The sequence below is a fragment of the Limulus polyphemus genome, unplaced genomic scaffold (genome assembly GCF_000517525.1).
Source record: "Limulus polyphemus unplaced genomic scaffold, Limulus_polyphemus-2.1.2 Scaffold800, whole genome shotgun sequence".
In the NCBI taxonomy this organism is placed as follows: domain Eukaryota; kingdom Metazoa; phylum Arthropoda; class Merostomata; order Xiphosura; family Limulidae; genus Limulus; species Limulus polyphemus.
The window spans coordinates 262,504-287,837 of record NW_013666410.1 but is presented as its reverse complement, the minus strand read 5'-3'; the positions used below and the strand labels follow the sequence as shown (position 1 = coordinate 287,837).

The following is a 25,334-nucleotide window of genomic DNA, read 5'->3' as shown; positions in this document are numbered from 1 at the left end:
TATTAATCCTCCAGTGGGTCAGCGGTAAGTTTAAGGACTTACAACGCTAACACCCGGAGTTCTATTCCTTGTGATGAGAAAATGGGGGTAAAGGAAGTTCACTGAGAACAGCCACGTCAAAAAGTGGTGTTGATCAGAGTTTTCATCTTCAGGTTTTCATAGTTTCGACAAACGAAACAATGATTAACAGTTACTCCTAATTCATATTTTATAGTCATCCAGAACCTGTGAAACTTCACATTCCTAGACAATGTGACTTCAATCATCCATCTCTCTGATATCACGGTAGTAGATAACATTATCTCTCAGTAACGGATGGTACTTTTACTAAGGAAACCGCATTTTTGTAATCTAAATTCCCTGGAGAATAAGTACGTGGAATCCTAGAATTTGGATATTGCTAAAACACGTTTTCACCTTCTTTATTTGTACAGATATATAAGAGTTAAATTAATAGTAGGATTACTTTATAGTTGTCTCTAATAAAGAGTAACATCTCTGTACCTATTGTATCTGGAGAATAAAGTTAAAGAACGGCTGCTTAACATTTAATTAGAATTCTTTGTTTTCTAACTACAGGATTGTAAAAGGCAGTTCTGCTAAAAATAATTACCACTCCACTGCTATCCTGGACAGAGTGACATCCAGTATACATATCCTGGATACACTCATTCATACTAGTGATATCAGAGAAACAGTCAGCTACACTACTAGAACCCTAAATACAGCCACTAAATTGCACGTATCTTTGGTACAGTCACACATGCACTACTTGTACCCTTTTAACAATAAATCTTACTAGTGGTATCACTCCCGCCGCTGGTACTTTGGTTAGAATCATCGAAACTTGCTCTTGTTCTGAGAGTAGTTGCCACCTCTATTGTTATCCGTTTAATAATCAACCCTCTACTGGTATCAGGGATACATTCATCCTCCCACCTGGTATTCTGGATAATCACCTCTACTACTGGTGTCCTATGTATAGTCACTCCCACCACTGGTACTCTGGTTAGAATCATCGAGGTGGCAACTACTCTCAGAACAAGAGCAAGTTTCTTTATTGTTAGCACTAAGTTTTTTAAAGGATCAGCCTTAATATTGGTTATCATATTACCATTGCTACATACTGCCATTTGTAAAGTCGTGACCTCAATTTTAAATGATTCATCTAATGCTAACCCTTTTGTACTCTGATCAACGTTTTCGATATTTGACAGGACCCTGTCTGGTAAAAATACAACCTCTTCTTTTAAACATGTGCTAATGGGTTTATCTAACTGTGTAGAGAATATGCTGATTCCGACTTTATCTTTAGATTTCAAATGATGTGTGGTGTCGTCCAATATATATTCTGTACGTTATCTCAAATAATTTAGAATGTTTGTGAGAAGCTGCCTGAATGAGTCTTTTTTTGAAGGCTACATTAAACGTCTTAGACATGGCATTATATTTTTTGACATCTCTCGACAGAGTTTTGATTATATTAAATGCTTCAGCTCTGGAACATTTACCAGATGTCTGTTAAGGAAAATAAAATAAATGTAGGATTAAGTGTTCAAATTAATACAGTTGTTTGTTATCACTATTAGAAATACACACACCTTAGCTTCACTATCGTTGGACTGACGTTTCATCCCTTGAGAACTCCGGCTGTTGTTCGTGGTGTTTACTCTTTGTTTTTGAGAAGATGGAATAAAAATGTGTTGATTTTCACGGGTTTTTATAGCACATTTAAGTGCCTAAAAGTATACTTTATAAAACACATGGTATTTTCATTTTTAAGTCATACTTACACAACTGTTCTTTTTTACTCTATAATTGGATACGGTTGTTTCATACAACCATGCCTATATTTACCATCCAGTATTGTTCCGTGCTCCTATGTAGGTGTTTTTATACCTCTCTAACAGAAAACTAAAAAGGCCATGTTCTAGGTTTATTTTTCTATCCTATACTTACATACAATGGAGTTTGCTTCAAAAATCCTAAATTATATATTCTTGATTCATGCTCTCAGGAAGTGCGTGCTTTTCTGAAATACTATTATGTGATTAAAATACAAAAATCATTGTTCCTGTAATTAATGAAGTCGATTTAGCTCAAGTTAAAACCATAAGAAAGTTTTAATCCATTTATATGTATATATTTGAGATTGTAAACACAAAAGGTCTTTTTATTTCAGTTTAGAACATTATCATTAAAACATCAGTTGAGGTTAACTATGAGGTAGTAAACCCTATAAATTGCTTCAACTATTCTACATGAATTACTTTGTATGTAATATCGGACTGACTTTATTCATGGCTATAAACACAAGATTGCTTTTTCATCCAGTTCATAATACATGTCTCAGATTCTGCGATGATCTTTACCAATTTGATTTGTTGAATGAAACACCTAAACACGGTTGCAGAAGCTGAGACCGATATGAAAAATCACATGTAAAAAATGCTTTGTGCTTTGGACTAGTCACTTTCTCCTGTTTTCGAACAGAAAATTGTATAATAAAGAATTTTCTGATTTCGTTCAGTATTCTGTGCATTTAGATTGCTTTCCAATCAACAGTTATTTTAATAAAAATGGGTTTCTTTGTAAAATTACAAAATAAATCTTTAAGCTTTAATGTATAATAATTGTCATATTTATATTAAATCAATTTTTATTCTGCAGTTTGATCACAATTTATTCGAAATGAAACCAGTTTGAAAAATGATGTATATCATATTTTCCACAATTTCGTGTAACATATTTTTTCTTTCTGGATACAGATTAATACTGAATTAATATTTTCTCTCTTTTCATCGGTCTGGCATGGTCTGGTGGTTAGGGCGCTCGACCTGTAATCTGAGGGTCGCGGATCGAATCCCCGTCACAGAACATGCTTGCCCTTTCAGTCGTGAGGGCGTTATAATGTTACGGTCAATCCCACTATTAGTTGGTAAAAGAGTAACCCAAGAGATGGTAGTGTGTGGTTTTGACTAGCTGTCTTCTAGTACAGATAGTCCTCGTGCATTGTGTAACTTTACGTGAAATTAAAGCCAAACCTCTCTCCTTTTTTGGAGCCCCAAAGTGGCTGATTGGTTTCGATGCCCGTGGTAGGCAAAGCGTGGATAACCTATTGTATAGCTTTGCACTTAACAACAACCAACCAACTTTTCTAGCTGTAGGTCTTGTCCGTTTCATCTTCTCACCCTTGCATTTAAGTCTCATCGCATTAGCCTTACCAAGCCTAAACATAATTTGTTTTCATCTAGTTGAATTTTATTGTGTATCTTTGGCTGTGGGTTCTCTTCAGGCTAACCTTCTCATGTGTGTCTGGATGTGGGTATTTTCTCGTGTGTTTGTCGATATTTTGTTTTATTTGATGTAACAAAACAACATTATTCTTACGTAGGTATTTTCATTAATTATAAAGCAGCGAAAAATACCAGAAATACTGAGTTTTCAAGAGTGTCGGTGATAACGCTAATGTGAAATTTCATTAAGTTCATATTCTTTGAGTTCCGAACAAAAAAAAAGGCTTTAGAGATTAGTTAGTTTGCATCTTTCTTTGATAATTTCTGTATTTTTGGACGGGTTCTTTTGGATTATTAGGCTAAAGTAATAATGAAAAATCTAGACTGCTTAATGACAACAAAAACCTTCCCATTTAATTCGATATCTAACGTAACCAATGTCAACTACGTAAGTCTTTTAACATGTTCAGAAACTTCAGTTATGATCTCGTACTTCTTAACTCTACTTTTATCGATTGAGTAATGTTATTAAATTGGCATGCTAAACTCTGTATGATAAATTAACAACCTAGATGTGATGGTGGAGAAAATTATTGCAATTACCAGCGGCACAGCAGTAGATGTAACAGTGTAGACCACATGGGTTCTCCCTTTCTATTATGTCAATTGAGGTTGAAAATGTCGATTAGATGCACTGTACTTGGAGTATTTGTGATCTGGCGTGTTCTCACGATATTATATTCGTAGCTGATAGTAAACGTTTAGTTTCGCAATATCCGTACACCTTATTGTATTACAATACATCATCCTATTTACATATTCCTTGTTTATTTTCTTTAGAGTTATGATGACATATTTTTTAGTGTTCATTAACTTGATAGTTAATGTTGTAACAAATAAAGAGTTTAACTTTGAACTTCTTTCTTCTGTTGGGTGTCAAAACAAAATTTAGAGCATTTTCATCGATTTAGGACACTGCCTTCCAAGTTGATTTATAGTAGACGATTTTATGATGCTTAAGTTTACTTCAATTTCAAATTGTAGCTAGCATACACCACTTCTTCAAATTAAAGATGAATAATTTTCTTCTATATATACAAGTACTGTTTCTGTGTTTCGTCTAAATGAGTAACAGTTTACATCTGTAAACATTATTTAAAACCAATAGTAATAATAATATCTACCATTCAGGTTAATCAGAATAACATTTATCGCTTGAAACTAGATTTTAAACTTGTGTACGATATGCCACCTGGGTGTTGAAAAAGAAAACTTAAACAGATTCTCATAATTAAATAACAATTGTTCGTCATTGTTGAGCTCTTACTGTTATGTGGACGAATGGGATACTGTATTATTATCCTGTTCACTAATAATGCATATTATTATTGTATACTCCAGTTTTATAAATTGAAACATAGCACTTTTCACTAATGAATTATTGTACTAGTCTCTCTAATACTAAAGTGAAATAAAAATAAACAGAATTGTTTTAATATGTGTATTTTTAATGTATTGCTTACAAATCAGGAATTTGTATAACAAAAAAAATCTAAAAATACTTTATCTATTGAAAGAGTAAACAGGTGCTGCCATCTGAAAAAGAAACATATAGAATAAAATATTTAAAACTCAAGTTTAGATAAAAAACAATATAGCGAAGTTTTTGAATTCTATATTTGATTGCAATATTTGTTCTATTTTACATTAATCAGACATAATATTTAAAATTCACACCTAACATTTGTGTAACATGTTTAGCTGCTATTTTTTATCTTAAACACTTTAATATACCAAAATATCTTGACAACTTTCCTGACATGCTCAACCCTGGCAATTATATAGATTTATTTCTTCTTGGATTTTATATCTATGAAATGTTTATGTATATGCATGTATTGTTTTTAAAACATTTCCCTTTTTAACTGAAATGGGCTATACTTTGGAATAAATTAGCATCAGTGTGGAATACTGTATTAACAAAGGTAAAATAGGTTTAAAATGAGTTAAGGCTTGTTAACATTCTCAGACATAGAATAGCATTTCGCAGCTCAATACTAAGAAAGTTTATCTTGTTTTTTTACAAGTATTTACTACTCCTTTGTGAACCGTACTTTACTTTGATACGGCCAGTGAAAAACAATAAAAAATATTAAACAAAAACTACAATATTAAAACGAAACGCCGTATGTAGAAATGCTGCTAGAATAAATGTATTTATCTTCCATCCTAATTCCTAAATTAATCAGAATATGATGATACAAGTATATCAGTGAAACGTGACTTTTTTGATAGCTTTGCTCAACCTCACTAAAATATGTGCATGTTCTTTGTCAGTCAAATATTCTACTAATGACTAAAGTAGTTTAACCAAAAATGGTTGGGTGAAGAAGAAAATAGTTTAAAACATGAAAAATTAAGGATAACCATTTTCGAAATTCTTAACTTATTTGTTTGTTTTCGCAAACTTACACAATAGGTTATCTGCACTATGTCCATTGAAAGGAACTGAACTCCGGAAATCAGTGTTTTAACTCCTGCGGGCAGGAGGTAGTTGTTAAATTATTCAGAGTGAATAATTAATCTCACTTTATTAATTACATATCTATAGATACAAATAACTACGCTTTATTAATATAAGTCAATTTAAAAGTATGAAATAGTAATAGTGTGAAAATGTAGAAATAGGCATTGACAGATAACAGACTGAAAACTTTGTCAGTCATGTTGTGTTATGTGAGAAAGAATAAACGACCAACTTGCTTACAGTTTAAAAGTTTCTAACCCACTACTTGACGTAAACATTCTCCTTCAATTTTCTTCAGCTCATCTTCTATTAAATCCTGAAAATATATAAACAAATCATGTGTTTGTGCAAGCATTTTTGTCTTTAAAGTAAACCCATATTAAATCCTGATTTGTTCGATCATTTACTTTGGCATGTGATGATAGACGCAGCAATGCATCCATGTGTAGAAAAAATTAACTGAATTATTTAGGTTTAATTTCGACTTGAAAGCTCAGATCACAAAAAAAAAGACATTCACATTTTTAAGAAAAATCATTTTCCGCTAATACGTGTTGATTTACTGAAACATCTAGTACTATACTAGATTATAGAAAATTCTAGAAGATCGTTTACTGAACTAGATTACAATTCGTCTCAAGGCGTACAGAACATGCTGAACTACATTTTTGTAGAAGTGAAAATTTAAACCTTACTTTAAAGTAATAGATATGAAAGTACAACCAGATTAAAATAATATATTTTTACATAATTTAGGCATTCATTCATAAACAATTTCGTGATTTACGACCATTATATTTAAAGTAACTTTATTAGATTTAAGAATTTAATACCGATGAAACTTCTGTGAATTTTTTAAAATGTTCTACGTTTATTTATGGAAGGTATTGAATTTCTGGAAAACAATCAAATTAACACATAGTACTGTTTAACACTAAAAAAATAAAAAAATACGCAAAATAAACATTGGTATCTGAGTTGTCCCTATCGTTGAGCGTTTTTTTTGTTTTTCTAATATTCGGAAAAAAATAACACAAATTCCAGTTTATTTATGTGTAATGAGCTACGTATTTACTCGATAATGTTCTACATGTTAAATTTTTTGATTGGCTTAACACACAAATAAAACAAAGCTACACAGCGTGCTATTTGTGCTAAGTCAACTTCAGGTATCGAAACCCGAATCAAATATAAATTTGAATTAACATAAACTTAAAAGTACAGCACTGAACTAGTTTACTAACTGTGTAACTCACCGAATGACTGACTAAGTACCTCATTCAGAAAATAACTGTTTCACCATATGACTAAGTAGCTAACTCAGTTATTGATCGGTAACTTTCCATCAGACTTACTAACTAACTAACTCACTGTTTCATCACTGGTTCATCAATCCTGGTGTTTTTGTCGAAAATTCATATTTATTTCCTTAAGGCAAGAAAATTTTAGACGTCACGAATATAAATGGTCAAATATATCTAGGCGTCACGAATCACCATTACGTAATGCTAAAACTCCGTCTAACAAACAACGAAAAATATCTAAATTACGATGTTAAAGATACAACAAAAGTGTGTACTTACAATTGCAGGTTTCAGACATATGGCAAACTAGGATTAAAAATAAATATAAATATGGTTACATATAGTTGTATATTTTCCCTCTGATTAATAAAACAACTATCAGTTAATATATTTTTTATGTTTTATGTTTTCAAATTTATGGTAATTACTTTTCTCATTTATGACAAATATTTATCCAAAACATTTAAAAAAGAATAATTATTGTAGTTCTCAACATTTTAAGAAAATTCAGTTGTTTGGATGGTTAACAGAGTAAATACACGGTAGAAAAAATCTTCTGAAACCCCAGAAAAAATATAACAAAGTGAAAAATGTAACATTATAAGACATTCGCATTTATTGCAGAAGTAATATCATTATTAAGAATAGATGTTTAAGTAGCATATTCTGACAGAGATTAATTATAAACGTTGATAACATAAGAAATGTAGTTTACATTTAGAAAATATGTTTGATTGAGAAACTCAGTTTTAATTAAGAAAGGTAAGAAAGCAGGTTTTACCTAAAAAGAGTAACAAAGCATGAAATCTAATCTAACATTTCTGGCATCCCTTAGCACTTACTTTGTCTTTAATTAATTAATCAAGTCGTTTCAATAACATCATACCTTTCGGTAGTTATTGGTTATTGTGATACTACGTTCTATTATAGAATAATGACAACTGATTTGTCTAAATCTTTCAGATAATCAGGTAATTTAATATTTTATTTCTACAGAGTATTTCAACAATTATTTGACATTTTATATGACAGAAACGTTTCAGTTTTCCCAAAGTTAGAGTTGTAGATCATTTGAAGGAAACAGTTTTATGATAAACTAATATAATCGTAGCCAGAATTTTCATTTATAGTATCATAATTAAACAAGCGATCCTGGTGGCCATTTCCCGAAGAAAAAAAGGAGAGATAAAGGGGAATGAAATCATTCATTTCTGACTATCAAATTTTACTTTGAAATAACATGAATATGTTTTAAGTATCTTACCTTCTTTCCTGATTCTTCTCCTTCACATATTTTTCTCATAGCTTCCACGTCGGTAGTGCCAGGCATATGTTTATCTTTGCAATCTTCATATACCTCCACAAACTATCAGAAGAAACAATGAATACAAATTATCATCACTGCTTGGGAAATTAGAAAGAGCATTATATGACGTACAGAAATATACACGATTGTTTAGATTTTATAAATATTATTATTATATTAAAATATTGTTAATTTGTAATTATTATCATTATGTTGTTGTATACACTGGTGATGAAGATTTATTTTGTTTCAATATGAAATACTACGAGTTTTGCTATTATAGATACGACAACACGTTACGCGTTTGCTGTTATCCATACGACAACGAGTAGTTTCCAATTTTTCAATATAAAGCTAGTTTTGCTACATCTTCAAAGCAACAAATTGTTTAAATATAAAATTCGCCCTTACCCATGCAGGGGACTTCTTTCCTTCACACGTAAGAAACTCCTCTAATTGGTCATTAGTTAAATCTAAAACAGATAAAGAAACCAAATGGGATATATAAATTAGTGATGCAATATCGAAAAAACTCTCAGGCTTTAAAAACAACTTCAGTTAAGTGTTACTTCCGGTGCTTTTATTTTACTTGGTGTCAAAATGTTGACTCTGTTGTATTATTTTTTATATTCATTACAAACAAAGAATCATAAACTAAACAATAGCAATAGTTTTAGCCAAATTATATTCTCCTTTTCCTAGCACATTATATCTTGTGCTTACTTCATGATCTTCACTACTAGTGATCGTAGTGTACATATTAATATCCAGGTATCTAGGCTTGTGAAGTGTTTCTTTTACGATGATTTTATATGATTTGTATTTATATTTGTTATTCATGGCAAAGTTGATAAAGACATCTACCCCTTTCACCAATTTTGAATTATTGACCAGTGAGAGAGAGAGAGAGAGGTCAGCCAGTCAGCAGCACTGCACCATCCACGTAACTTAGGGCTACCAAATGACCAACCTGCATCTATTATATGCTAAATATATGTTGTTAGTCAAATTCCATTAGTTTATGAGACCGCCAGTGACTTATCGGTAAGCCAGGAGCTCGTAACACTAGATAGCCAGGTGGTTAAGACGCTCGACTCGCAATCTGCGGGTCGCGAGTTCGAATCCCCGTTCCACCAAACATGCTCGCCCTTTCAGCCGTGGGGGCGTTATAATGTGCGGTCAATCCCACTATTCGTTGATAAAAGAGTAGCCCAAGAGTTGGCGGTGGGTGGTGATGACTAACTGCCTTCCCTCTAGTCTTACACTGCTAAATTAGGGACGGCTAGCGCAGATAGCCCTCGTGTAGCTTTGCACGAAATTCAAAACAAACAAACAATCGTAACACTAAAAATCGGGTCTTCATATCCGCGGAGGGCAGAAAAGAAACATTCCACTGTGTAACATTGCGCTTAAAAACAAACAAAAAACATTTAAAAAATGGAATATATATATATGCTCCACCTTTCATGTCGTGAAATGTTGCCTGAAGTGCAGGGTGATAATGTAAAAGTATAAAAAGAAAACCAACACATATTCTATCGACATGGACACCTATTAGCTGTCCTACCGGGGGACCTGTCAACATCGCTTAAAATATTATGGTAAATCAAGTCAGGAAATACAACAAAAACAATCAAATGAAATGCGTTTTTTCACCAAAGTTTTGTATTTCTTAAAAGTTCGTTGTAGACACTGAAGTCAATATTTATAATAATTTTATTATAATGAACACTAATGATAAATTGTTTATCAAGACCGGTTGTGTCTTAGTTCACTGTTTTCTTTGAAGAAAAAGCCTCAAGGGGAGAATATATTTAATTCATCTCGCAGTCAAATTTTTGGATTAAGGCTCCTCAGTGGCTATTCCAACTGCGTCTTTATAAGGTTAATAATTCTAACAATACTGAGTTTTTGACAACTAACTTAGCGCACTCTGGTGGAAACAAATAAAGAGTTGAATTTCTTGCCAAGATACTTGAGAGATCTCTGCACTAGCCGTGGAAATGACAGACTAGAGGAAATGCAACTAGTTAACACCACCCACTGTTAATTTATCTTTTACAAGAATCGAATAGTGTTATTGACCGTACATTATAACACCCTCATGGCGGAAAGAGCGAGCATGTTCTGTGAAGGAATTTGAAACCGCGACCCGCAGATTGAGAGTCGAGCAACTTAACAAAAACACCATTTCAAAGAAAGGAAAAGACAAAATAATTACATTCGTTCTTCTCTTACAATTTTTTCCTTGTTATCCCAATGTATCCCCCCAGTGACACAGCAGTAAGCTTACGTACTCCAGGGTTCAGTTCCCATTGTGAATAGGGCGGATATATCCTATTAAGTAGCTTTGCGCTAAAACAAAGAAACAAAAAATACAATATTTCAATACTTACCACAAAATGGAGGCAAAGGAACTTCGCACAGTACAGCCACACTAAAACTAAGAACGAAAGCAATATTCATTAGAGTCTTCATCTTCACGTTTTCCAAGTCTCGACAGCAGAAACAATGTTTAACCATTACTCGTAATTCATATTTTATAGTCATCCAGGACAGGTGAAATCTCACATCCCTAGGCAATTTAACCTCGATCATCCATCTCACTGATATCACATGAGTAGATATTATTATCTAAATAACCGATATGGTACTTTTCCCAAATATCCCGAAATTTTGTTATCTAAATTCCCTAGAGAACAAGAGCATGAAGTCTTAGAATTTGGATGTTGCTCAATCACATTTTGACCACGCTGTCATTTTCTTTTTATTTATATACATACAACAGCTAAGCTATACGCAGTGTTATTTTCAAAATATATTCTCCAGTTCTCTCTCAGAAGGAATAATAACTCCGAACCTTGTTATATTATACCGTGCAATAACCATTTAATTTTGTTACATACAAAAGATGACGCTAGGTAACTAGTTGTGTTTGCTCTGTCCACCACGAGGAATTCAACCCTGCATTTGAGCGTTGTAAGTCCGTGAAATCAACGCTACCTCACTGAATACAGTTGATTAATTATATAGATGAAATTATTGAGAAGCAAAAGTTGTCGTGTCAGCTTTGTCTTATTTAATTCCCATTTTTGCATTCATTTGCAGCACATCGATAGTTACACGAAATATTTGATATGTTCAAATATGTAACTAAAAATTAAATCTTATATAAATTATGATTTTCTTATTTTTTGCTCTTGATTTTTGTGTTTTTCTTGCAATAATTTTTTCGTTATTCTCACTCCAACTGAAATTTTATTTTCTTTGTATTTTGTTGCTTCTAGACTTTGATTTAATTTTCTTTTGATTTTGTTGATAATCTGTTTTCATTCTCCTTATTTTTGTTAGAATGTTTATTTTTATTTGTGTTTCTGTTGAAATTTTGATTTTCATCCTCTTGTTTATGTACTTTTCATTTCTGTCTTCTTTTTTCTTTATAAAAGCAAACCATCCATTATAAAGAAATAATTTTAGAATTTCTTTTTGTAACGATGTTCTTGTAAAATTTCATAAATCCTAAAAATAATGTTTACTAGCAGATGCTTCTTATTTCAAAGAAAACAAAACAAAACAAAAAAAACAATCAACAACCTGCGTCACTTTGTAGGCCTAATACAACGGTATGATCTTATCAGAGAAGTTGATGTGAAAAAACACAAAAAAAAAAACAATGGACCAGATGGAAAGTGTGGTGTGAGGATCAGCTTGTAGATCTCCCATTGATACCATTATTACTTTTATTTTAATATCTCACATGCCACTAGATGGATTTTTATGTTTTTACTAAAGTCGTTTTTGTTTTTGTTTCATGGACAGTTGTTATAAACTATATTTTATATTTTTATGAAATTTTAATCTGAGTTTCTCAGCTAATGGATCTTAAAAGAGCTTTATTCTGGATATTTCGTTTCAAAAATTAAATGTAAATACTTTCTATCATATATTAAAATTAACAAAAGTCAAAGAATTCACAACACAAGTTTCTTGGGAACAACGTCAATTAGCGGTCCTAATAATGCATTAAAGAAAATCATTTGTAAAACTATTAAAACAGTGTAGCTGGACAAAATGATTAGTAAATTTTATAGAATATACATTTAGTATTTCGTAATCCAGTTTATCAATAATGTTGTTTGAAGATTTTGGGGACAAAAACAATATAATTCATTTTCTTCATTTTCTACTGAACAGTATTATAAATATAGTAGTTGCTACGTTACTGATGAATATTTTATTCCCGTAAAGCTAATGGTCAGATAGAAACAACAAAACGTATTTTGTCATTCAAAAGGTTTATTTTCAGCTAAAGTTAGAAATAACAATATAAAAAAATTATACTCAATTCCAATTTTCAGCCCGTCAGTGGCACAGCGGTATGTCTGCGGACTTACAACATTAGAAACCGGGTTTTGATACCCGTGGTGGGCAGAGCACAGATAGCCCTTGAGTAGCTTTTGCATAATTAAAAAACAAACAAACCATTTTTTAAACTTATATATTTGTACCTAAGTATTAACTTTTGATCAGAGCAAGCTACCTACTTAGAGCGAAACTAAGAGTCAACCTGGTAATGAGGTTAGCTAATTAAATATATTTTTACTAAGTTCTTGATTAGAATGCGTTGATTCATTAGTTGGGTACATTCGCTGCTAACGATATTTTCGGCCGTAATCCCATTAATGAATTAAAAATCATATTAATTTATGATTTCAAATAAAAGAGATAAAAAATTACGCCGTTCTGATATTCGAATATTTGTGTTTATTTTAATGGATATTGAAAAGAATAGGTAACTTTTCTTAGTGAAAAGCGACTTCTTAAAATATAAGTAGAATTCGATGCCTTCTAGCTTTAAGATTATAAGATATACTTCTACTTAAATAATTCAAAACTTAAAGCATCAGTTAAGAGAGACCCAAATGTTAAAATAAGTTTGATAAACAGGATTTTAATATCATCACAAATGTAACTGAATATTTGTTAGATATACATGACTGTTTAAGTTAATGAGAGTTTTTATGATTTAGAGGATTTAGTGTTAAATTTTGTTATTTTTAGAAGCGATAGAAGTTTATCGCAGTTTTTACGTAACTGTTTTCGAATTATATGGTGTAGTTCAATTGCTGTAAGCCCCCAGTGGCACAGCGGTATGTCTGCGGACTTACAACGCTAGAAATCGGGTTTCGATACCCGTGGTGGGCAGAGCACAGATAGCTCTTGTGTAGCTTTGTGCATAATTAAAAACACACAAACAATTGCTCTAAATTAATATTTGTTGTATTATTTCGTCATGTTAATAGAAACTTCTAAGTTTTTCTCGTTGTTTTAATTGAGTATTATTGTATTATATCTCGTATTGTTTGGAACGTTCTAGACCTCTGTCGAGCTATAAATACACGTTCGAAATGTAGTTCAAACTAGTTAGTTAGATAGATAAATCTAGACTGTGTGATTGTGAGTTTAGCCATAAAGAATGTATAGTATTTCTAAAGTGAATTATCACAGATTGTGTTGTAATAACAAAGTAGAGAAGAAATAATGTCTTGTCAATTGTGTTCTAAAGTAATTGAACCAGCCTGTGTAGACTTTGACGAAAAAAAAAGAGACAATTATTTAAAGTTCTGGATACAACCGTGGTAGCAAACAGTTATATTGGTGATCTTAAAGTGAAATTATCACAGACTGCATTGTATTAACCAAACAGGAAGAATAATTCGTTTTGTCAAATTGTGTTCTAAAGTAACTGAACCAGCCTGTATGGAATTTGACGAAAAAGAGACAAAAGAGAAAATCTGGATACAACTATGATAACCAACAGTGTAACAAACATTTGTATATACTTTGACTTGTTTTAATATATATGTTGTTTTTGTGCTTTTGCTTATTGTTGAAATTTATCGCCAACAAGTCACAAACACCTACTGTAAAGAATCTGGCCCATACATAAAATACTGACAATACTGTTTAGTATTTTTTAGACTTAAGGCCGTTTTATCCAATGGGCAAAAGAGGCAGTTGTCCAGGGCCTACCACCGTCAGTAGCGCACCCCCGTGTTGCGAGTATAATAATAAATATAATCATAAACATATATAGTTTTCTTTTTGATCCTTAATTTTTATCACTTATAAATTCAGTTTATCATATTGCATGATATTTTCTTAAAAACAAGGGCAAGCAATGGGGAGAGGGGGCACTAGTTTATACTTCACCCAGTGCCCACCAGTGCCATAACGGGGCACTGGTAAGCACACATGTAATGCGTGTTGCCATTAGTTTCACTTTATGAAAATATCATAAGCATGTTGACTAATTATAGTATTAGCTGTAAGTTTGCAGCTTTATGTTTTTATATATTTTCAGGTTGTTCCTCGGGACCGACTGTTTCTTCGTGTTAGTTTCTATAAACAGTCTGTTAATCATTAATATAAAGGCTTTTCGGACATATTGTTTATGAGAAATGTTGTACAACAAGGTGTTAAGGAGATACTTTTAAAATTAACAAAAGGAAAACCTGTGTTCACTGATATGCCTACACACAGCTGTGAATAAAGTGTAGTGATAAGCCACAAAACAGTGTTCCTGGTGGTTTGATCTACACAACGGACATACATGTACATACACGAAACAATGCTTACAGTTTCATTTTGTCTTTCTTTCAAAATATTATCAAGAATGTGTAACAAATTCGAAGCAGAAGAGCCCAAACGTGCTCAAACATGTGACATACCTTTTAGGTGAGTGTGTGGTGATAAATATTTAGCTTGGTTGTTTGTTGTCAGACTAGGTACGTTATTATCCTTGAATCCAGCTGTAAGAATCTTATTCAGGTCAAAGTCATAGCTCCATATCATTTAGATCAAACAACATATGTTCATTACTGCAGATATTCAGCTACATAAGATAAAAGGTAACTGATTATCAGCCTCATAATAGTTGTTTCTGAATATCTCTTTATTACATTAGCAGATGATGTATAATGAAAAAAAAGAACTTTGGACGAAGCCGGTGAAATGTATTATCCGGGTTCTTTTGATTAACCTAAGGGTTCAGTCGTTGTATTTTTTTTCTGAAATGTTTTAGCATAACTATAAAACATAAACAATGTTCATATAATTAATGAAGTCTATTTAACTCCCATAAGAAATTTTTTTAATTATATGAAGATTTTTTAATCGATTTATTTAAATTTGAGATTGTAACCTCTAAATGTATTTTCATTTCGGTCTAGGACTTTATTATCAATACAAGCGGTAGTAACACTAGATTTCGCATCAGTTCGTCTGCTTGTATTAATTTAAACTTTACAAGAAGCATTAGATTAGCTTCGTTCATGGCTATAAACATTAGAGGTCGCTTTCATCTAGTCTACAACAATAATTGTATTAATGATTGTTGAAGAATAACGGTTTTGGTTTAAATGAGGTGATGTTTCATGTTTTCTATAATATTTCATAAATTTTTCAATGATGGATTATCATTTATTCTGTATAATAACGCACCTAAACCCGGTTACAGAACGTGTTACCGAAGAGTAAAACCACGTGGAAAAAATTTATTGCGTTGGGTTAATTGTTTCCTGGTGTTTTTGAACAGAATACTTCGTAGTGTTGTGATTTAGTCCAGTATTCCATGCATTTAGATTGTTTACATGATTCCAACAAAAAATATTTTAATTAATCAACAAAATAGGATTTATTTGAAAAATTGCAAAATAAATGTTTCAGTTTTAATCATTTTCGTTATAATGCTACAACATTTTTTTTTTTTTGGGGGGGTGCAGTTTAATCACAATTTATGCGATATCAATTCACTTTGAAAAGTTACGTGTAACATACCTTACAATACTTCATGTAATTTATCTGGACTTATGTCTCGTTTGGTTAACCTTCTCCTTCTTACCTTGATGTCAGCCTCATCTCATTAGCTCAGAGTTTCTTTTCATTTGGTCAGTTTTCGTTGTGACTATTTTTTTTATCAGTATAAGATTTTCATGTATGCGTGAATTACTCATCGCCATACTGACCACACGTGTGTCTTGGAGTTGATCTTTTTAGGTTAAACTTTTCACGTGTTTCCGTACGCGGGTCTTTTCTGGTTATTTGTAGTGGGCAGGACACAGATGGCCCATTGTTTAGCTTTGTGCTTAACTACAAACAAACAAACCCAATCTGAGGGTCGCGGTTTGAATCCCTGTTACCGAACATGCTCGCCCTTTCAGCCGTGGAGGAGTTATAGTGTGAAGGCCAATCCCACTATTCATTGGCAAAAGGGTAGCCCAACGGATGGCGGTTGGTGGTGTTAACTAGCTCCATCCATCTAGTCTATCACTGCTAAATTTGCGACGACTAGGACAGATAATTCTTGTGTAGCTTTCTGCGAAATTCAAAACAAATGCTAACGTGTCATCTACTCTATCTTCGTGTTCCTGAACTACCAAACTCATTGTTTTGGTAAAAACCAGTTGGTTATATAACACATTCTGAATACTATATTTATATTGTTTGAATGATTTATATTTTTTCTAACCGGTTATTTTGGATTATTTGGGAAAATGAATTTCAAACCTTTTAATTAATGATAACAACAACAACAAATATATTTTTCAAGTTCCACATTTAACGTAACCAACGTTAATTACCCATGTCTTTACACATGCTCAGGATGTTCGGTTATTGTCTTGTCCTTCATCCTAACTTTTACGCGTTAACTATGCTTTAGAATCATCCTTCTGATGTGGCACACCACATTTATTAGATAAAGCACCTAAGTATGCCTGATTGTTGTTCCGGCTCTATGTTGGAAGGTACATAATGTTTTTAAATCTGGTTGTACAAGTGAGAAAAAAGATGAATAACTTTCTGTTTAATATTCCAAACATTCACCTTGGACATTTCATAAACTATGTCTGATATGCCTCCCATGGTAATTTTCCATCGCAGTCTGTTGTTTTTTCTATTGAGCAATGTTAATGATCTAGCTTTCTAAGCTTTTTAACCTGAAAAGTAATGGCGTATATGTTAGAGTTCAGGAATGTAATAAAGTTACCGGTGGCATAGCAACGAATCTAACAAGTGTAAACAAGATTGTTTATCCTGTTCTTTAGAACATTGTTAATGGCGTAAGAACTGTTTTTTTGACGTATCTCTCTGATTAAGTGTTTCCATAGTTAATTGCATGTAAGGTTGAATATCTCGAGCGGATACATTATAGTTGGATGTTTTTGGGACTCAACATGTCCTTTGAACAGTATTTTTGTAACTGATAGTGCAAGTCTAGCTTCACATATTGTTGTGTTGCATTACACTATCCTATTTTAATTTTTATTTATTTAGATACTTTTTACTTTGTTGGGGAGATATATCCTAAACCCAACAGTTCAAACACTTTGTGTTTTTCATCGTTCTTTCACAAGTTTATGTTTTGTTCATTATACTAATAATTATTTATATTTTCTTTAAAGCTATGATGGCATATTTGTTCAGTGATCTTTAACTTGACAGATAGTGTTGTAACAGATAACAAATTGAACTTTGAACTTCTCATTTTTGCGGGGTGTGAAAACCAAATTTGGAGCATTTTCATCGATGCAAAAAGTAGGAAACAGTCTTCTACGTTATTTTATACTAGACTATTTTATTATACCTATATTTACTTCATTTTCGAACTGTATCCAACATACACCAGTTTTATATGTGAAGAAGAATTTTGTTTTCTATACAAATACCTAGTTTTTGTTATTTATCTCCCTGAGTAATACTGTACACCAGCAAACCCTATTTAAAATCCATACTAACGTTAATTATGATAACTATCGTTCAGAATGATATTCATTACTTGGTACCAGATTTTAATTTGTGTAAGATATACCACCTGGTGTTGAAAGAGACAACTAAAACAGATTATCGTTCATCATTGTTGAGCTCTTAGTGTTATGTGGATAAATGAGATACTGTATTATTACCCTGTTCACTAATAAAACATATTACTATTGTGTACTTGAATTTTAGAAATCAAAATACATCATTGTTATCTATTAAACTGTTTTACTATTCACTGATATTAAATTTAAATAAAAAACAGATATGTTTATCTTAATATGTGTATTTTGATACATTGTTTACAAGTCAGAAATTTATTACACAGAAAAATGTAATCAGACATTTCTATTGATTGAAGTTAAAATGGTGCTACCACGAGAAAAGAAAATATAAATAATATTTAACAAAGTATTACAACTGAAGTCTAAAAAAAAAAAGTTATAGTGCTTCTCTCACATCAAGTTTTAGTTGAGATATTTGTAACAATTTAAGCTATATAAGACCATCAGTTAATATTATAAATTCTCACCTAATCTTTCTGTAAAATATATATAGCTGAAGTTTTTATGTAAACAAAATTAACATTCAGAAATGTCTTGACAGCCTTCCAGACGTGGTCAGTACTGGCAACCAATCACATATATTCATTGTTGTTGGATATTATTTATTTTTATATACAGTGATGTCTGTGTATATATATATATATATTTGAAAATATTTCCTGTTATCATAACTATATTCACTTTAGTGAGCTTTGGGACAAATTAACATTAATATAGGAACATTATATTAAGAATGTAGAGTAGGCCTAATATGGAGTTGTATTTTGCAGCTCAAACGATGAAAGTTTATCCTGTTCTGTTTTCAATACATCCATAATCCTTTAGATACAAACTTTAGGCTTTATTGATAAAATCCAATTTAAAAAACATAAAATAGCAAACGTGATGAAATTGAAAAGTTAGCGTTAACATGTATGAGACCCCAAAATGTGTGAGTCACACTGTGCTATGCAAAAGAGAATATACCATCAGTTTGCTTACAGCTTAAAAGCACCTAAGCCTCCACTAGACGCAGACACTCTTCCTCAACTTGTTTCAGCTCCTCTTCTATTTGTCTCTGAAGAGATATGAAAGTAGTTAAAATTACATGTTTTATAAGTGGTTTTACATTATTATACTATTTTGCACAGAATCCTAGTAAAATCGTTAACTGAAATAGCTTACAGTTCAATTTAGAGGTATATAGTAGTGTGTCTCAATACGTACAGAACATGCTGAACCAAATTTTTCTAGAAGTGAAAATTTAAGGTTATCTTAAAGTAATAAACATGAAAATGTAACCAGACTAAAATCTACTATATATATTATATAATTTAAACATCCTTTAGTATATACATTTGTCATTTATAAACGTTATATGTAAGGTAATTTATTAGATTTGAGAATTCAGTACTGCTGAAACCTCCGTGGATTCTTTTGTAGATGTAAAACTTTAGTTTTATTCACGGAAGTTATTGAACATTTGTAAACAAAATTTAAGTTATACTCATCAAATGTCATTAGTTAACATTAACTATCACAATATATGCAGGATACATAAGAGTATTGTATCGGTTTCTATTGTTGGGCAGATTCTTCTTTGTTATTCTGTAAAAAAAAAAAACGTAACAAATATCAATTTGATTACGTTCTACAAGTAACGTTCTCTGATAGGCACTTACTTGTTATATTTCCTGTCGTATGTATAGCACAAACGAAAAAATAAATACAGCACCTAACTTATTTACTGAAGGTTTAACTCACTTACTGACTGTCTACCTAACTGACATGATAACAGTGTTACTGTATCATTAACTCGCTTACTCAGTAGATCGAAAACAATGTATGAAATGCACTAACTAACTTACTCACTGATTTTGTTTTGCTACATAATATTCGTTTTCCCCGAAACTCTTTATATTTCAAGAGGCTAAGTATTTAGACAGTCAGAACATTTTGACGCGTCACAAATCATCACTACCTGATGTCAAAGCTTCCTCTAGAAAACAATACAAATATTCAAATTAAAATATTATAAACATATCCTACAACAATAGTGGGTACTTACAATTGCAGGACCGATACACATGATAAGCTAGAAAAAAAACAACAACAACATAAAATGAAAATTATAAACATGGTTATGTTAATTTGAATATTTTGCATTAGTATTCGACATTCTAAATAATGAAGTAACTATTATGTATCATATTATTGTGGTTTCCTTGTTCTCCAATTCCTTTATTTCTTTATGATACATACTTATTCAAAACATAAAAGGTTTAATTTCAGTGTTTTTTTAACATTTTAAGAAAATTAGTTATATGGAGGTTAATAATAAATAAATAACCAGTAGAATAAAGCTTTTGAAATATCACAAAGAAAGGTTTTTTTGGTTAAAAATATAATAAGTTGAAAATTTAACGTTGTTAAAGTACGTGTTTGATATAGAAGTAATGTCATTATAATACAAACATCTTTAGGTAACATATTGACAAAGTATGAAATGAATGTTTAATAATAAATTAAGCACTGGGGAATGACAGGAATGTTAATTTACGTTTCCTGCTCTGCTATTATTTCTGGGTTAAGCTCATGCTTATTGTGTTGCTGTTCTTCTTAATTAAAATTAAATTACTCAGTCTGACATATTTTCTGAATTGAAACTACATTTTTACGTTAGCAATGTTGTTGACTTAATTCACTAACTATTTCATTAAAGCCTTATCTTATGGTGTCATTGGTTGTTGTAATAATAAGTTCAATTATAGAAGAATGAAAACTAAGTAGCTTACATTTGTCAGATAATCTGGTCATTTAAGCTTTGATTGTCATAGAGTGTTCGTAATACAATTAAGAAACCGCTAAAGTGCGTTATGCTCTTTCCAAATATATATATATATATATTTAGGTGTATTCGATTATAATATAATGTAAAATCTTATATTTAAGTCAGATGAATAATTATTTTTAAGTATAAAAATATTTAATGAAAATTCTATGAGAGAGGAAAAATATTGTATTGTAGAATAACCTTAAATAATTTGTGTGTTGAACATTCTTTATTTTCTATAGCAACTTTTGAACTCTTAATAATAATGTGTTATACAAATAATAAAAGTATTGAATAAGAGAAAAAAAACTGTTATTTACGGCATATTTTCTTTTCCTCCCTAAAACATGTAATTTCAGTGATGAAAGGAAAGAATCCGTGAAGGTTAAAGAAAATAATCAATCAAAGGATAGATTAGGCTTCTGCGTCATTCGCGTAATATTTGTTTTCACCTCTGAAATTATATGTTTCAGTAGGAAAAACACAAATTCACACTTAAATTACCTACTATTTCGTTGAATATTAATGAATAAATAATTAATTGTAATTATTAATTATCAATAAATAATTAACTGTAATCAAATGTTATTCAAAACCAAGTGTATATTAGGTGAGTAAAAGACTATATACATACAGTATATATGGCCTATAAAGAGTAGCAACAGTTCTTCAGTTATTTTGTCTGTTTTAAACAAAATAAATAAATATATTTTAGACTAGTTATTCTGTGAACATCAAAGATCCATTAAGAATCTTACCGTCATTCCTGTTTCTTCTCCTTTACATATTTTTCCTAGAGCTTCTACATCGTTTGTGCCAGGCATAACTTCATTTTTACAGTCATCGTATTCTTTAAAAAACTGTCGGTAGAAATTATCATCACTGCTTAGAAACAGCGTTACATGACTTATAGGAGTATACGATATTGTTTGATTTTATAACTATTTTAACTTAAGCCTTAGCAACATTTTCTTCTTTGATGTATACAAAAACCCACTGGTGATGAAGGTTCATATTGTTTCAATATGAAATACTACGTATTTTGCTATCATCAATACGACAAAAATTAGTTTTTTTTTAATTTTCAATATAAAACTAGTTTTGTTACATCTTTAAAGCAACAAATTGTTTAAATATAAAATTTGTCCTTACCCAGGCAGGAGACTTTTCTCTTGCACACGTCATATACTTCTCCATTTTATCAAGTGTTAACCCTAAAACAGATAAAAAAATCACATGAAATATACATACAATAGTGATCAAGTATCGGAACAAACTTGTCATTATGTGTGGGTAAGTTACAGAGAGAGAATCATAAGTATAAACAATACTTAAAGTGAACTGTTTATTGCCCTTTTCCTAGTCAATTATATATTGATATTTATGTGACCAATTTCAAACTATTGTGTGTTGCGTGCATATTAACCACCAGGGTTTTACGCCTGTTAACTTTTTCTTGTACGACGATTACATGTAATTTGTATTTGTTTTTTAATTTCATGGAAAAGTTATTAAAGTTGTCTGCCGATATCACTCATTTTGAACTATTGACCAGTGAGATAGCAGCCAAACAGCAGTACAATATCACCCAAAAGTATTGTTAAAAGTTTTTGTGTCACTCATATAACGTAGTTTCAGCCTGAAGAGCAGGGAATATTTTGTGGTATTACACGGACTTATTGCCGGCTTGCCAGCTCCGGAATCCAGAACCCTATCACGATACCAACCCGTGTACATATATAAGTTATTAAACAAATTACCTAATTGCAAGACCTCCCCCCCCCCCCGTCCCCCGGTGGCTCAACGGTAATCACGATGGCTTATAACGCTAAAATTAAAATCGGATTTCGCTAACGGCGATGAGCAGAACGTAGATAACCATTGTGTAGCTTTGCGTTTGATAAAACGAACAATTAACACCATGAATGCTAAGAAAATTTAATGACTAATATGTTGTCAAATGTTGTTTGAAGTGCAAAGGAATTTTATTAAAGAAAAATGCAAAAGTGCAAGAAAGAAAAAATATTCAAACGAAATGTTTTGAGTGTCTTTCAGTTTTATATTTCATACTAGTTCACTGTAAAAACTGATATCTATTTTTAATGAATCAATTTTATTACTTTTATCATAATGCACATTAAGTATCTATAGTTTATGAAAACTAGTGGGATTTCCGTTAACTGTTCTCGTGAGAAAAGCTTCAAAGGGAGAAAATATGGAGTTAACCCTGAAACCATTTGTGCCCTTAGGACGTTAAGGGCTCTAACAACAGAGGGTATTTTACAGTTAAAACTTAACGCTCGCCAGGCCTCTACAGAAAGGAAAAGACAAAATATTCACGTTCTTACGGCATCTCATTTAATATTTTCTCCATTATCCCAATATATGAGTTCCCCAGTGTGTAAGCGGAAAGTTTAGGGACTTATAACGCTAATATACGGTGTTTGATTGCCCCTTCATTAATAGACCGGAAACAGAGTATTATGTAGCTCTGCTCTAAAACAAACAAACAAACAAACACAAGTGTTTAAATACTTACGACAAACTGGTGGTATTGGAGGCTCACTTAGTACAACCACACTAAAAGTGAGGATCAAAGCGGTGAGGATCAAAATCTTCATCTTCAGGTTTTCCGTGTTTCAACAAAACTAACAATGTTGAACCATTACTCATATTTTATAGCCATCCAGAACTTGTGAAACCTCACATTCCCAGACCTCGATCATCCATCTCACTGACATCACATGAGTAGATCATATTATCTTAATAACGGATGGTACTTTTACTAAAGAACCGCGTTTTTGTTATCTAAATTCCCTAGAGAATAAGTACACGGAGTTCTAGAACTTGGATATTGCTCAAACACGATTTGACCACCCTCTCACCTTCTCTTTCTTATATACATATATCAGCTAAATTATAGGTAGGATTGCTTTCAAGATACAGTTTCCAGTTCCATCTTACGAAGAACAATATTTCTGGACATCATAAAATAACACAATATCGTGTGTAGAAGTTGGTTTTTGTCCTATATCTCTGGACTTGTTGAGATTATTATAGCGTCCAGTAACTAGCTAGGTTATGTTACTTACACAAACACGCCAACTCCACAACCCATATCAAAAGATGACGCTTGGTGATTAGTTTTGTTTGTTTGCTATAGCGCAAAGCCACAAAGTAGACCATCTGCGCTCTGTTAACTATGGGGAATCGAACCTCTTATTTGGGCGTTGTAGATTTGTAAACTTGGACAGGTGACTAATTAAATAGATAAAGTTAGTGAGAAACCTAAACTGCTGAATCAGCTTTTATTCTTAAATTCCCATCTTTGTATTATCATTTTCAGTTCCAGTAAATCGACGGTTACATTTTTGATACGTTCAAAGATGCAACTAAAAGTAGATGTTAGTGTTAAAATATTGTTCTTTCGTGTTTTGGATATATTGAAAATCAAATTTATAAACAAGTTTCGTGGGAACCATTCTAATTAAAAGTCTTAGTTGAAGAAAATTACGTATGAAACTTTACAACAATGTCAATGAATCAGTAGATCGACAAAATTATTGATAAATTTTATTTCTTATGTAAATATAAGTTTTACTATTTTTTATATTTATTTTACCAAACTATGCCACCTGGAAGGTAAACACAAATTGAAACTTATTGCAAATATCTTAATAATTCCTCGCTAGGTAGATTTCTATTTTAATATCTCGCATGTCACTAGATGGATTTTTAGTTGTCATTGGGTTTTTTTCAATGATGTACATGGGTTAATAGACTATACTAAGTTCTGATTAACTGTTTATCAGAGTTTCTTAGCTAGTGGATCTTAAAATATTTTTATTCTGGATATTTCGTTTGAAAAATTAAATCTTTTAATCAGATACATTATTTAAGAAAAGCCAAATAACACATAATACAAGTTTCTTGGGAGTTACTCCATTTAGTGATCCTAATTATACATTAAAGAAAATCACTTTTAAAATTATTTGATTAGTGTAAATATATCAACACGTTGACAAAATTGTTGGTTATTTTTTTTTTTAGTTTATGTAAAGTTTTAATAGTTCCTAATTCAGCTTATCATTAACTTTGTTTAATATTGTCGATAAGATTACAATACACTTTTTTTCATGTTGGCTCTAATTATAGCATCAGCGGTAAATTTTTAACTTCATGTTTTTATTTGTTTTCTTCTTCTTCTCAGGAAATGAACATTTCTTCATTTTAGCTTATATATATATATATATATATATATATAT

General features: G+C 31.4%; 2 protein-coding genes across 2 annotated transcripts; both read right to left on the bottom strand.

Moving 5' to 3' along the window:
- Positions 1–4,723: 4,723 nt before the first annotated feature.
- LOC111086030 lies at positions 4,724–10,933 on the bottom strand. Its single transcript, XM_022387334.1, has 6 exons — positions 10,770–10,933; positions 8,785–8,846; positions 8,332–8,433; positions 7,347–7,373; positions 6,004–6,079; positions 4,724–4,832 (listed from the first exon to the last, which is right to left on the bottom strand). The coding sequence occupies exons 1-5, from the start codon at positions 10,921–10,923 to the stop codon at positions 6,017–6,019; spliced, it is 408 nt and encodes a 135-aa protein (XP_022243042.1). The 5' UTR covers positions 10,924–10,933; the 3' UTR covers positions 4,724–4,832; positions 6,004–6,016.
- Positions 10,934–19,114: 8,181 nt separating this feature from the next.
- Positions 19,115–23,760, bottom strand: LOC111086029. The gene is made up of 5 exons (XM_022387333.1): positions 23,609–23,760; positions 22,222–22,283; positions 21,828–21,929; positions 20,305–20,331; positions 19,115–19,314 (listed from the first exon to the last, which is right to left on the bottom strand). Exons 1-5 carry the CDS (start codon positions 23,688–23,690, stop codon positions 19,252–19,254), a joined length of 336 nt encoding a protein of 111 aa, XP_022243041.1. The 5' UTR covers positions 23,691–23,760; the 3' UTR covers positions 19,115–19,251.
- Between the last annotated feature and the right edge of the window lie 1,574 nt (positions 23,761–25,334).

Coding starts and splice junctions, on each gene's coding strand:
- LOC111086030 (XM_022387334.1), bottom strand. CDS start 10,923: ATGACTATAAAATATGAATTACGAGTAATGGTTAAACATTGTTTCTGC. Junction 8,847..10,769: donor TCCTTTGCCTCCATTTTGTG/GTAAGTATTGAA, acceptor TATCTGTTTTAG/ATTTAACTAATGACCAATTA. Junction 7,374..8,331: donor GAGAAGAATCAGGAAAGAAG/GTAAGATACTTA, acceptor TTTTAATCCTAG/TTTGCCATATGTCTGAAACC.
- LOC111086029 (XM_022387333.1), bottom strand. CDS start 23,690: ATGAAGATTTTGATCCTCACCGCTTTGATCCTCACTTTTAGTGTGGTT. Junction 22,284..23,608: donor TCCAATACCACCAGTTTGTC/GTAAGTATTTAA, acceptor TATCTGTTTTAG/GGTTAACACTTGATAAAATG. Junction 20,332..21,827: donor GAGAAGAAACAGGAATGACG/GTAAGATTCTTA, acceptor TTTTTTTTCTAG/CTTATCATGTGTATCGGTCC.